Source organism: Haliotis rufescens, unplaced genomic scaffold (assembly GCF_023055435.1).
Source record: "Haliotis rufescens isolate VD_foot unplaced genomic scaffold, xgHalRufe1.0.p SCAF_129, whole genome shotgun sequence".
Lineage (NCBI taxonomy): Eukaryota > Metazoa > Mollusca > Gastropoda > Lepetellida > Haliotidae > Haliotis > Haliotis rufescens.
Genome location: NW_025963812.1, coordinates 573,074 through 587,500, shown reverse-complemented (window position 1 = coordinate 587,500; position 14,427 = coordinate 573,074). Strand labels below are relative to the sequence as shown.

Here is a 14,427-nt window from a genome sequence, read left to right as displayed (position 1 = left end):
TATGAAGGGTGTGAAATAACATTATGCAGGGAGTGGAATAACATTATGCAGGGTGTGGAATAACATTATGCAGGGAGTGGAATAACATTATGCAGGGTGTTGAATAACATTATGCAGGGTGTTTGATAACATTATGAAGGGTGTGGAATAACATTATGCAGGGTGTGGAATAACATTATGAAGGGTGTGGAATAACATTATGAAGGGAGTGAGATAACATTATGCAGGGTGTGAGATAACATTATGAAGGGAGTGAGATAACATTATGAAGGGTGTGGAATAACATTATGCAGGGTGTTGAATAACATTATGAAGGGTGTGGAATAACATTATGCAGGGTGTGAGATAACATTATGAAGGGAGTGAGATAACATTATGAAGGGTGTGGAATAACATTATGAAGGGTGTGGAATAACATTATGAAGGGTGAGGAATAACATTATGATGGGTGTGGAATAACATTATGTAGGGTGTTGAATAACATTATGAAGGGTGTGGAATAACATTATGCAGGGTGTTGAATAACATTATGCAGAGTGTTGGATAACATCATGCAGGGTGTTGGATAACATTATGCAGGGTGTGGAATAACATTATGCAGAGTGTTGGATAACATTATGAAGGGTGTGTAATAACATTATGAAGGGTGTGGAATAACATTATGAAGGGTGTGAGATAACATCATGCAGAGTGTTGGATAACATCATGCAGGGTGTGTAATAACATCATGCAGGGTGTGTAATAACATTATGAAGGGTTTGAGATAACATTATGAAGGGTGTGAGATAACATTATGAAGGGTGTGGAATAACATTATGCAGGGTGTGGAATAACATTATGCAGGGTGTGGAATAACATTATGCAGAGTGTTGGATAACATTATGCAGGGTGTGGAATAACATTATGCAGGGTGTGAGATAACATTGTGAAGGGTGTGAGATAACATTATGCAGGGAGTGAGATTACATTATGCAGGGTGTGGGATAACATTATGAAGGGTGTGGAATAACATTATGAAGGGTGTGAGATAACATTATGAAGGGTGTGAGATAACATAATGTGAGTGTGAGATAACATTATGAAGGGTGTGGGATAACATTATGCAGGGTGTGGGATAACATAATGTGAGTGTGAGATAACATTATGCAGGGTGTGAGATAACATTATGCAGGGTGTGAGATAACATTATGCAGGGTGTGGGATAACATCATAGTAGGTACTTGCAAGTATATGATACAGATTACAAAAGCAATGATGCCAGTAGCTGACAGGCTAGTTTCCCCACATACTTCTTGTGCATTTGTTTCACAGCATCAGGGTTTGTCTTCAGCAGTCTCGCCGACCACAGAGGGTCATCCTGGAGATGAAGAAAACAACTCACGTATCTGGGGGGCGTAATATTTGTCCAGTTTTCTAACTACAATAATGTTATCATTACACTTTGGTTTTTAAATTTTTTAACACACTTCATTGAATATACCTGACTTTCAATAGTAATAGAAATCAATGCCTATGTCTGTATCTCACATCAATGCTCTTGAAGCCGAGCCGGACCATTTCTGTGGCACTGCCGCCATCCAGTAGCACATACTTCTGGTCAATCAGACGCTGCAGTCTTCTCTTACTCTCTGTCCTGGTGTTACTCGCCATACTGTACAATATATCATAATACAGATATATATCACTGATATATAATGTACAACTCACACTCTGTGTGAGGGAATCAGGTTTGTTTGTTTGTTTGTTTGTTTGTTTGTTTGTTGTTTAACGCCACACTCAGCAATATTCCAGCTACATGACGGCAGTCTGTAAATAATCGAGTCTGGACCAAACAATCCAGTGATTAACATCATGAGCATCGATCCACGCAATTGGGATACGATGACATGCATCAACCAAGTCAGCGAGCCTGACCACCCGATCCCGTTAGTCGCCTCTTACGACAAGCATAGTCGCCTTTTACGGCAAGTATGGGTTGCTGAAGACCTATTCTACCCTGGATCTTCACGGGGCAACAGATACACAATATATGGCACCCAGCATACTGCACTAGGGCATCCAGAATACCACAGGGCTCGGCATCCAGAATACCACAGGGCTCGGCATCCAGAATACCACAGGGCTCGGCATCCAGAATACCACAGGGCTCAGCATCCAGAATACCAAAAGGAGTTGGCACCTTTATTAATAGTTTTCAACATTTTCAACTGATTCAAACAACATGCAGATTTGTTATGTAGAGGGGTATGTCCGAGTAACTCTCCATTCCTTAAAAATAATGGAGGATATATTCCCCTACTTAAAACTCATCCCTACTTTTACACTTTGACAAAATATTCTGTAGTTGAAAATATTTGAAAAATTCAAATGCTGCTTCAAGATAATGTACAGTTGACAAGCAACTCTCCATTCCTGAAAAATAATGGAGCGTTCAAACAATAGAATGACGTCACAGATGTGTTTTAATGATATATAAGGTGAATGTCATCTCAATTTAGAAAACATCAACAAAATCCTGTCAGTCAGGAAATCACACAGTGGTACTTGAGTCTATTTTATTTTAACTCATCACAACCAAAGCAAGGAGGCCAATACACTTTGCGTTGCAAATCCAACTACCGACATCCACCCCCTTCATATTAATGAATTTAGCCTATTTAATCATTTTTTATATCCTTCCTTGTCTTGAAATTAGTTTGTTATTTTAATGAGCCCGTTTGAAAGTATCCAAATGAACAACATAAAAACAAGGCTCCAGGGGGATTCGAACCCTCGACCTTCTGCTTACTAGGCAGACGCTCTAACCAACTGAGCTATAGAGCCCTTGACGACAAGGGCGGATTTGATACATACACAATCTTGACAAACTGTCTCGTGCAGGTTTTTATCATTTTCGTTTTGGGATATATTTAACAAACTGCAAATGCAATCTAAATATATTTTTAAATGGAACAAAATAAATTCACAACATCTACGCGGTAATATTTATTAGGTAAACTACCGATCGATTTCATAGGATCTAACAGCCACGTGAACTAACGTGCAGTCGTTTTGACATTTTAAATAAAGAGTGCAATTCCTGTACAAGTGTACAGGAATACTGTCAGCCATACCTCTAACGTGTGTCATGCGTCATCTGGGTTCATTATAAATACGAACGTGATCACGTTTAGGTGGTCGCCATTTTGTATCGAGAGAGACAGGAAAGGTGTGAGAAGCGCTCGTAAAAGGTAAAATACGTTTCAGTCGTCAGCTGAACTTGCCTGCGGAATTCGATATTTACAGTTTTGTTTGTTTGTTTGCCGTTTAACGCCGCACTCAGAAATATTCCAGGTATATGACGGCGGTCTGTAAACAATCGAGTCTAGACCAGACAATCCAGTGATTGACATCATGAGCATCAATCCATACAATTGGGATTGATGACATGCATCAACCAAGTCAGCGAGCCTGACCACGCGATCCCGTTAGTTGCCTCTTACGACAGGCATGGTCGCCTGTTACGCTGAAGCATAGGTTGCTGAAGACCTATTCTACCCCGAATCTTCACGGGTACTATATTTAAAGTATTCATATTTATCAGTATCATTGGCGAACAAAATTAATAGAAATGGATCATTTAGACGATCTCAAGCACAAAACTAGAGTGCGCATATGAAATTTTTAAAAATAGTATTTAAAAATCCGAAACATTTTCCCCTCTTCCCTTGTAAGCTTCGAGTTAGTGAGTTAGTGGGTCAATGAGTCTACTGTGAGTCGTTTATTTCTTTTTTGAGATATTATACAGCCACTTTCAGGATTTTAATAAATTTAACAAGCTTTAACAAATATTTACCTGTATTTGAATAATGATGACTCACTGACTACAATCCAATCTCGGCTCACACCTGAGGTGCATTCAATATTAAACAAGGCTGGCCGCATGGAACTCTGGGTAGGCGTGTGATCGCGGCAATGTCGGACTAGATTATTCTATGAACAGGGGGTTTAGTTTGGTATTTCCTGAACATTCTCTCAAACAAAAACAATTAACGGCATTTCATGTGTCGAGTGAAATATCATGTTTCTCTCACGAGATGAGATGATATTTCACGAGACACATGAATTATCAAATTTATTACAATTATACTTTTTGTGCAGTTTTCTACCGGAAAATTAATTGAAAATGTAAAACCTTGAAACGTAAATTCTCCCTACCTAACACACGGGGGACGGTTCACCACCCCTTGTATTTGCGACTTAAAAAGTAGTTTCGTGTTTGCAAAAGCTTAATAAATATAAACAAAAGTATCAAAAATTATTCAGGGTCACGAAAATTGTTTATCATACATTTAGATATGATTACATACAAAATCAACTATAACAAAAAATATTCTTGAAAACTGGGAGACCGCTGTTGGAGCGAAAGAATACACCCTGGTCAAAACAAAAATGGCCTTTGCGAAACGAAGAGTCTCGATTGACGAGTTAAATGAGAAATTTACAGTTTATAACGGAACATTTTCGGGAGAATAACAAACGGCAAGAGGTGATATTTACTCCATAAATAACCATCTGTCATTATCTTGCCTTGTCCAGAACTAATGTAAAAAGGACGACAACAGTTTGTGTACGGGCTGGACACTTACGGTAAGGGGAGACAATTTGAAGGGAGATAACTCTTGTATGCCAATAGTTCCGTCAAAGTGTTATGTTCACTGCAGTGAAATATCAAATGTTGTGTTCACTGCAATGAAAATATCTCTTTTCTCAACATCAGAAAACTTAATCTTTCACACTGAAGTATATAATGATTTGATGAAACGAGTGAATAGTTCTGGTATCTGACGAGCGAAAGTATAGTCGGTTAACTCCCTTGCCTCGGGAAGATGAGAAACGGAGGGATATTTGATTATTTGTTTCCCCCCATATTTTGTGTTGACAGGTTAACAAAAATCATGGAAATAATGTATCTTCAAGGAAATAGACTAAAATAAGAAAAGTAATTTCAACGAATCCCTCCCGAGACAACCTACTTATTTTCAGGAAAAAAATATGTTTCATTTTACCATCAAACGTAAGTAGTTTAAACACTACTTAAGACATAAAATATCCAAATCGAAAAGTCAGTATTGTAGCATTGTAGATATATCAGCTGATCGTTTACTTACATCTGATAGGTGAAAATATAAACATCTTTCTCTGACAAGGACACAATCAGAGGAACAGATACAATGTGTATTCGAGCATAACCATATATGATTGAGTTTTGAATTAAAAACAAACAATTTAGGTATATTGATGTCACAGAATTTCGCAATACACCATTTTAGTCGTTGTTTGTCGGGTTTCCTGTCATAAATATTGTCACGCTTGGTTAAAATATTCAAGGACCCCGGACACGGTGATTCGAAACTTTACGGGTGAAGCAAGTGACACGTGACATGTCTGGTTCAAGGCGATACAGTCGGCAGCAATACCATGATATCGCATAGATTCTATACCGCCGGGGACCAATCAGAGTGCTGCATTCTACAAAATCACGATCATTTCAAGATGATTTCAAGATGGCAGTTCCCAGAATCCCGTGAAGATCCGGGGTAGAATTGGTCTTCAGCAGCCCATGCTTGGCGTACGAGGCGACTAACGGGACCGGGTGGTCAGGCTCGCTGACTTGGTTGATGCATGTCATCGTATCCCAATTGCGTAGATCGATGCTCGTGATGTCAATCACGGCATTATCTGGTCCAGATTCGATTATTTACAGACTGCCGCCGAATATTGCCAAGTGCAATAACAAACAATCAGTTCCCATAGTAAAATCACGACACCGATTCATGTAATATAATCACTTTATTCGTCATTCGTTCAACAAGGTAATCACACTCGAAAGAAACCACTTCCCTTGCAAAGTCACTCTCCTCTCGGAGGTGTAAAACAAACTATATTTTGCAAACATTTACCATGCTATAATAATGAATGCAGATAAACGTGTTTTTATTTATTAAAACACATCACCAATTTCAATTAGTTTTCCAACCAAGATAATTACATGATCGTTTATCCCTAAGAGCTGATCACCTGTTTGCTCTTACCGTAATGGTGGCAGTTGTCAAAACGTCGGGATTTAGTAGCTGTACAGCGCCAAGCAATCTCATTAAAATCAGATGTTAGTTCTCGCTACCGCTAAACAAAGATCTGAGAACATCACATTTCGGGTCACGTCAGACCGACCTTGCGCGAACTTTGACCGACCAATGGAATGACCAATCAGAAGGCGACTACGCTTCGAAACATATTTTGACAAATTCTCGATTACAAATTTGAAACCTCAACAAAAAACATTCTGGAATGGCTAATAGATGGTCTAGATTGTAAGGATTCAGTTGTTAAACTATCGTTCGGAATACCCCATTTTAAAGTTTTCGAGGTTGCAGGAATAGGAATCACATTCCGACTGTCACTTTCATAATCTGGTGAGCGACGCTCTGATTGGTCGGATGAAAGGTCGTTCTGACGTGACCCCTAATGGGATGTCTTCAGATCTTTTTAGCGGTATAAGCGAGAACTAAGGTCTGATTTTAATGAGATTGAGTGCCAAGGGAACGATTTCATAATTACTAAAAGTAATGTCACAACTTATTAATTATTTGCTTTGGGGGAAATTCGATCGCTTCTGGGTTTTTTTCTAAATATTTATGATATAATTACAATTATGAAGAGCAAATATAAATCATCGGTGTTACTTGAATTCTTCCTCTTGCTTTAAAAACTGGTGTTGACTGCATTGTTCAGTAAAAATGCTTCTTAACAAAATAATGTCAGTATGTGATGTTATAACATTGACGAAATATATTTGAGTATTTCTACGTGTCCCTTATTATTATAAAATCAGTATTTTTAGTGATTTCATGTTTTTGGCAATCTCTCCATTTTTAACATTAAAAAACACACCTAAATCCTTGTAAGGTTAATTCACATAGCACCCGCCCCCACAACGATGTGGGAAAGTACAAAACAGTATATCTGGAATAGTCTGGAGGGTAGGAGTGTGACATGCGCGGACTGTTCCGGAAGTTACACCAAAGCTGTAGAGTAAGGACTGAGCTTTGGGATACGAAAACTTCCAAAAACGTCTCTTAAGCTTAACCTCCTGCTGGCCGTGGAGAATGTATTTATGTGTTGCTCAGATGGAAGAGGTCGAAGTCGAACTGCTGTTGGTCACTGGAGCTCATGGTCTTGAGACACAAGCCACGGCCGTCGTGAGTGAGGAACAGATCTGGAACAGAAGAACAGAAGAATTAGAGTGAGTGAGTTGGGTTTAACGCCGCTTTTAACATTAGTCCAGTTATATCACGGCGTGTCAGCTTAATGTGTGAGGAAAGCCCGAAGTGATACAGGTCTCAGACGTTTACCACTTCGCTGAAACCCACGAGCACGGGTATGGTGCTGACAAACCTAGAAAAATAATCGGGGCGAACCGGGATTCGAACCCACAATCATAGGTTTCTGGCGTGGCCAAGGGACGCAACTCTGCAAGCGAATCGCGGCGCCTTGGACGACTGGGCCACCCGTGCCCCAAGAAGAATTAGAGAAATACAGACAGTGTTACACTTTATTATCCGTGCTGACGGTCAGCCATTAGTCTTGTTTTTTTCTTCTTTTTTTGTTTAACACTGCACTCTAGCTATATGAAGGCGGTCTGTAAAAAATCGAGTCTGGACCAGACAATCCAGTAATTGACATCATGAGCATCGATCCACGCAATTAGGATACGATGTCATTGGTTTGTTGTTTTACGCCCCACTCAGCAATATTCCAGCTATATGACGGCGATCTGTAAATAATCGAGTCTGGACCAGACAATCCAATGATTGACATCATGAACATCAAGAACATCGATTCACACAACTGGGATACGGTGACATGCATCAACCAAGTCAGCGAGCCTGACCACCCAATCCCGTTAGTCGCTTCTTACTACAAGCATAGTCACCATTTACGGCAAGAATGGGTTGCTGAAGACCAGGGTCCACTTGCACAAAGCGATCTTAGCACTAAGATGATCGTAACTCCCATACTTTAACATAGGCTTACAATAGTCGTAGCGCTAAGATCGCTTTGTGCAAGTGGGCCCAGTTCTTATCCGGATCTACAGATAATCAAAATTTATATTGTCATTAAACTGGTGTTATTTCGCGAAGTGCATCAAGTTAATAGAGCACCTTGATTAAAAACATGAAAGGATTTGGACAATATCTGTTGACGCCGAGTTGGCGGTACACATGCTTTGCAAATTCTGCAAGTTTTGCACGGCAGTTTAAGAACCGGATGTCGATTTCGTTACGCGATTTTGATTGGACTATGCTTAGACTCGTTAATCCAGCCAAAGTATAACACCACAATTTCAGCCTAGTTCGGCAAGGGTCGAAACTGTACTTTACAGTCAGTTAATTCCCTTGCCTAGGGAAGATGTTAAAAGCTATACCTTTGTTTGTAAAGCTTCTGAATTGATACCATCCCTTGTCTCGTGCGAACATCTCGAAGAGTCTCGCGTCAGTGACACTCACAACGGGATCACAGGTGCCTTCCTGAAACAGACAGAAATATGAAAAACATCCTTGGTCAGAACAATCTGATTACCGCGAAACCCAGGGGGATTCAGAGGAAGAATCTCTGTCCCCGGGATCCCATGCTGTTCATAAGAGCTGACGAGACTATGCTTGTCGTAAGAGGCGACTAACATCGGATCGGGTGGTCAGGCTCGCTGACTTGGTTGATGCACGTCATCGTATCCCAATTGCGTGGATCGATGCTCATAATGTCAATCACTGGATTGTCTGGTGCGGACTCGATTATTTACAGACCGCCGTCATATACCTGGAATATTCCTGAGTGCGGCGTTAAACAACAAACAAACAAACATAAGAGCTGACAAAGACAATCGCGAAGTTCTTAAGGCTCAGCGGCGTTGACCTACGTGTCATCGTACTCTAAAAGTAAAATAGTTAAATAGTTAACAATAATACATGGTCAAGCCATGATACGGACTATAAATACCTCACTGAGACTCGGGGTGGGGGTTAGGGGCAAGAACACCACGCATTTACGTGTGACAGATCATTAACTCTTTTAAATTAAGTCATATATACCGCCATGACCTACCTGTAGAACGACCTGCTGGTCATCACGTGCTGTGACGTAATAGGTGACCCCGTTGACCTTGTGGCTGAGATAGCAGACCGACATCATCACGCCCTTTACGAGAACCGCCAAACAAGCCAGGGTGAAGGTCACTGTGGAAATTTAATTTACAGTTATTTAGCATCAAGTGAGTGAGTGAGTTTTGGTTTAGCTCCGCTTTTAAAAGTATTCTAGTTATATAACGACGTGTAAGGTTATTGTGGGGGGAAAGCCTGAAGTGATGCAGGTCTTACCACTTTTGAACCTTCGGTGAAATCCACGAGCACGGGTATGGTGCTGACAAACCTAGAAACATAATCGGGGAGAACCGGGATTCGAACCCACAATCATAGGTTTCTGGCGTGCCCAAGGGACGCAATTCTGCACAACGAATTGCGGCGCCTTAGACGAGCATCAAGGCTCGGCAGCAAGAAGTGATGCTGATGCTGAGATTATCCCCATCATTTAAAAACATTTTCCAACCATTCAGGTTGAATTTAATAATTTCACTTTTCAGGGTCGGGATATTCGTGAACAATATTTTTCATAATGTATATTTTATCTATAGCATTTATAACATGAGTTGTGAAGAAGAGAATAATCATTTTCGTTGGCGAGAAAAGGAATACAGAATACCGCTTAACAAAAATCTGATTTTAATATGATTGAAAGAGGTTATAACGCGGTGCATTTCGGGTAAATGTTTGCCTTGGGGTTACCTGTATCGTAGTCCTTGATTCCATGCACTAGCGTCATGACGGGTGGGCTACCGTCAACGCTCACGTGCTCGTTGTTCCGGACACTGACCAGAACACTTGTCTTTGACCACTTGGTCCCAACGGGCACTAGGGAACCATCTGAAACAGACAGCCATTTACATTCACCAAATTTCTTTAATGAAACCCGACTCGCTCGCTCGCCCGCACTCACTCACTCACTCACTCACGCACGCACGCACGCACTCACGCAGGCACGCACGCACGCACGCACTCACGCAGGCACTCACTCACTCACTCACGCACACACTCACTGTAGTGAGTGAGTTTGGTTTTACGCCGCTTTAAGCAATATTCCAGCAATATCACGGCGGGGGACACCAGAAATGGGCTTCACACATTGTACCCATGTCGGGAATCGAACCCGGGTCTTCGGCGTGACGAGCGAACGCTTTAACCACTAGGCTACCCGACCGCCCCAGCACTCACTGTACTGCTTGTTGTAAGAGGTTACTATATATACAGTATACATGATCTGGTGGTCAGATTACCAGGGGCCAGTTTCCCAAAGCGATCTTAATTAGCGTTATGACAATCGTAACTTCCATTCTTTGACACTGACTTACACAGACGTAGCGCCAAGAAAAGTAAGATCGCTTGGTCGAACGGGTCCCAAACACACGACATGCCACCGTAACCACACTGGCGATGGAAGTTGCTCATACTATCAGTCACTTCCTGTTTAAATTCAATTCCATAGGGGCGGTCGGGTAGCCTAGTGGTTAAAGCGTTCGCTCGTCACACCGAAGAACGGGGTTCGATTTCCGACATGGGTACAATGTGTGAAGCCCATTTCTGGTGTCCCCCGACGTGATATTGCTGGAATATTGCTAAAAGCGGCGTAAAAAAATACTCACTCACTCATTCACTCAATTCTATACAGGTCACCTTTATGCATAGAGGTGATATTTTTGACTGAGGTGTAACACGATGAAGAATCAAGCAAAGATGTCAAACGACAAATAAACAAAGAAGTCAAACGATAAGTAATCAAACAAAGAAGTCAAACGATAAGTAATAAAAAAAACAGTCACTCATTACCCGAAAGAATAACAACCAACCCCCTGTATGTTATTAACATACAGATTCGCAATGATGTAGTGAAAAAATAATTCGTTAATTCATTTAAAATTCAAACTGAAGTCCTGCGGTCCAATGAACATCGACATGGTTGCTCCCTCAGCTCCCGTAACTGCCTGAACGAACCGGATAATCCTGTCAGTACAATAATGTTTAAACGTTGCATTAAATGAGAAAAGAATTGTTTTTACCTTTAAAAGACAGCGGGCTGCTCTCACAACATGTAGTCTGGGTTTTGTTAGGCATCTTCGAATACGTACAAACTTCTCTCGCTTCAATTTCGAATGTAACTGAATGTGTCAGGTTGACTATTTATATGTACACGCGCGGAAGCTGATATGTTACTATAAATAGCAAAGCGGAAACCCCCGGAAATCCGCCACAAATACTGCTTGCATAAGATTACGCGACACGTGACCTGCATCATTTGTTGTGCGTTATTTTCAAACAGGCCAAACTGCATTTTGTATTTCACATAAATATTGCGCAGGTGACAGAAGACTGGCGTTTTAATTTAATATATTCACCATTAATGTTTAAGTATTTGCATAATAGTTGATAATAAAACCCTATATCATATATAGTATTACCGTATTTCATTTTATAATCGCTTGGACTCAAACTAGGGCTGGTTCTAGGAGCTGGCGGGGGCACGGGTGGCCCAGTCGTCTAAGGCGCCGCGATTCGCTGTGCAGAGTTGCGTCCCTTGGGCATGCCAGAAACCTATGATTGTGGGTTCGAATCCCGGTTCTCCCCGATTATGTTTCTAGGTTTGTCAGCACCATACCCGTGCTCGTGGGTTTCACCGAAGTGGTAAACGTCTAAGACCTGCATCACTTCGGGCTTTCCTCCCACATTAAGCTGACACGCCGTGATAAAACTGGAATACTGTTAAAAGCGGCGTTAAACCCAACTCACTCACTCACTAGGAGCTGGCTATTTAGAAGAGCTACGGTATACAGGCTATTTGTTTATCTTGTCATATTGATATTTTCCTGTCTGACGCAGGGGACCATCTTCCCGAGACAAGCGTGCACGTGTCCAAGCCTGTATCAAATCCTAGTTTCTACAAGACATTGATAAAAAGGCTAGAGGACGCTCTTGCCTCGAGAAGATGCAGGTGACGAAATCAGGTATATTGTAATTGACAACTAACGTCATTCACTACTTACGAAATAGACAATAGTTTTGCAGGGAGTAAGAAAAGGGACATAAGTCAGTGAGTGAGTTGGGTTTAATGCCGCTTTTAACAGTATTCCAGTTATATCGCGGCGTGTCAGCTTAATGTGGGAGGAAAGCCCGAAGTGATGCAGGTCTCAGACGTTTACCACTTCGCTGAAACCCACGAGCACGGATATGGTGCTGACAAACCTAGAAACATAATCGGGGCGAAGTTGGATTCGAACCCACAATCACAGGTTTCTGCCGTGGCCAAGGGACGCAACTCTGCACAGCGAATCGCGGCGCCTTAGACGATTGGGCCACCCGTGCCCCCAAAAGGGACATAAGATTACCGAGCAAAATAAACACAAAATCGCTGAGGGAGATAGAGACAATGGGATTCGGAATTTTTTGTGTGGAATCAAACCCGGGTGTTAGGCCCGGCGAGCGAGCGATTAACCACTGGGCTACCGTGACTCCGATTCTTGAGACAGAGAACCATACACACACCTTGCTTCGGACTAGTGGATTGACTGAGTGAGTGACTATGGTTTTACGCCGCACTTAGCGACATTCCAACTTCAAGTATCGCGAGGGCCCGGTCAGATATACCAGTGGTCACGCAGCCAAACAAGCAGTAGAGTTCTTGGGACCGATTCTTAGACGGGCCCGACGTCTTCACGAATTGTATATATACTACCCAAAAGAAGTTACAGAACACCCGAGTTTTGCATCTGGCTACAGTTAATCTGCCATGGCTGTGGGTACTGCAACAGTAGTCTTCCACTTGTGGGTGTTCTTTAACTTGTTTTGAGTAGTATATAACCCTGTGAGACCAGAACCCCGGTCTGACGCGGTCGACGTACGCTTTAACCACTAGGCCACCCCATCGCACATCCCGCAACTACCAACTGATATTCAATGATTTTCAAATTAAAGAAATATCTGTTTAAATATTACAAAACATTACAACATTACATGACCCTGCATATTTTGAGATGACAGTAATCAACAGCAATAGTTGTAAAAGGCAGGAGGAAAACAGTACAAGGAAATAGATCACGAACTTTGATAAAACTGAAATAATGTCCTGCGTCACTTGAAGACGCCCTACGTGTTGATCTGGGTTATAAAAGTGTGTGTGGGGGGTGTGTGTGTGTGGGGGTGTGTGTGGGGTGTGGGGTGGGGGGGGGGGGGGGGGGGGGGTGGGGGTGGGGGGGGGGGGGGAGTGGGGGGTGAGTACGCGTGTGTGTGTGTGTGTGTGGGGGGGGGGGGGTTGTGTGTGGTGTTTGTGTGTGTCTGTGTATGTGGAGTGTGTGTGAGTACGCGTGTGTGTGCGTTTATGTGTGTGGAGTGTATGTGGCACGTATGTGTATGTGGAATGTGTGTGTTTGTGTGGTGTGTTTGTGTCTGTTTGTTTGTGTATGTCGAGTGTGTGTGTGTTTGTGAGTTTGTGTGGTGTGAGTGAGTGTGTGTGTATGTTGAGTGTATGTTTGTGAGTGTGTGTGTGTGTGTGGAATGTGTGTGGAGTGTGGATTACTGGCGCTATAACGAGGAGTGCTTGTGTCACACAGGCATAGTTTTTAAGATAAAGTTGTTGTTTTTATAAGTGAGTGACATGTTTTACAGTTGTTCTTGTGATTAGCGAGATAATTACGAATGCTTCCTAAGCGTCCGAAAACCCACAACCTGAGGATATATCCCAGCGTGTTGGCTTGATGTGGGAGGAAAGCCCGAAGTGATGCAGGTCTCAGACGTTTACCATTTGGGTGAAACCCACGAGCACGGGTATGGTGCTGACAAACCTAGAAACATAATCGGGGCGAACCGGGAATCGAACACACAATCATAGATTTCTGGCGTGTCGAAGGGACGCAACTCTGCACAGAAAATTGCGGCGCCTTACGGCGTCCTAAGAGGCGACTGACACGAACGGGTGGTCAGACTTGGTTGATGCACGTCATCGTAACCCTATTGCGAGATCGATGCTCATGATGTCAATCACGGGCACTGGATTGTCTGGTCCCGACATGATTATTTACAGACCGCCGTCTTATAACATAAGTATTACTTCTTTCAGTGGCATTTAGAAGTTGGTGTGATGAAGTAAGTATTGCTGAATGCGGCGTTAAACATAAAAGAAATATGCGAAAAGCCTCAGGGCTGGGAGTGAGTAACATTGAGCGAGAGGTTAACTTCTAGGGGATGTCGGCCAAACTATACAGAAATTAACAATATTGACTAGAAG

The 14,427-nt window shown here is 42.1% G+C and overlaps 2 protein-coding genes and 1 non-coding gene across 4 annotated transcripts in view; all 3 read right to left on the bottom strand.

Annotated features, from left to right (window-relative positions):
- The window catches only part of LOC124110872 (homocysteine S-methyltransferase-like), a 23,927-nt gene extending 19,979 nt beyond the window's left edge, over window positions 1-3,948 (bottom strand). Inside the window, exons 1-3 of one of the 2 annotated variants that reach the window (XM_048394049.1) lie at window positions 3,836-3,948; window positions 1,528-1,651; window positions 1,290-1,357 (exon numbers count right to left, since the gene is read on the bottom strand). In XM_048394049.1, coding sequence (XP_048250006.1) covers window positions 1,290-1,357; window positions 1,528-1,651; window positions 3,836-3,924 — 281 coding nt within the window. In that variant the 5' untranslated portion in view covers window positions 3,925-3,948. Of the gene's footprint in view, window positions 1-1,289; window positions 1,358-1,527; window positions 1,652-3,113; window positions 3,196-3,835 lie in introns of those variants that run through there. The other variant, XM_048394050.1, reaches the window with a different exon arrangement.
- Trnat-agu lies at window positions 2,750-2,823 on the bottom strand. Its single transcript has one exon. It is a non-coding gene; the product is annotated as a tRNA-Thr (tRNA).
- A 2,485-nt stretch (window positions 3,949-6,433) lies between the features above and the next one.
- LOC124110899 lies at window positions 6,434-11,345 on the bottom strand. Its single transcript, XM_046470364.2, has 5 exons — window positions 11,210-11,345; window positions 9,882-10,019; window positions 9,145-9,275; window positions 8,468-8,570; window positions 6,434-7,258 (listed from the first exon to the last, which is right to left on the bottom strand). Exons 1-5 carry the CDS (start codon window positions 11,262-11,264, stop codon window positions 7,155-7,157), a joined length of 531 nt encoding a protein of 176 aa, XP_046326320.1. The 5' UTR covers window positions 11,265-11,345; the 3' UTR covers window positions 6,434-7,154.
- Between the last annotated feature and the right edge of the window lie 3,082 nt (window positions 11,346-14,427).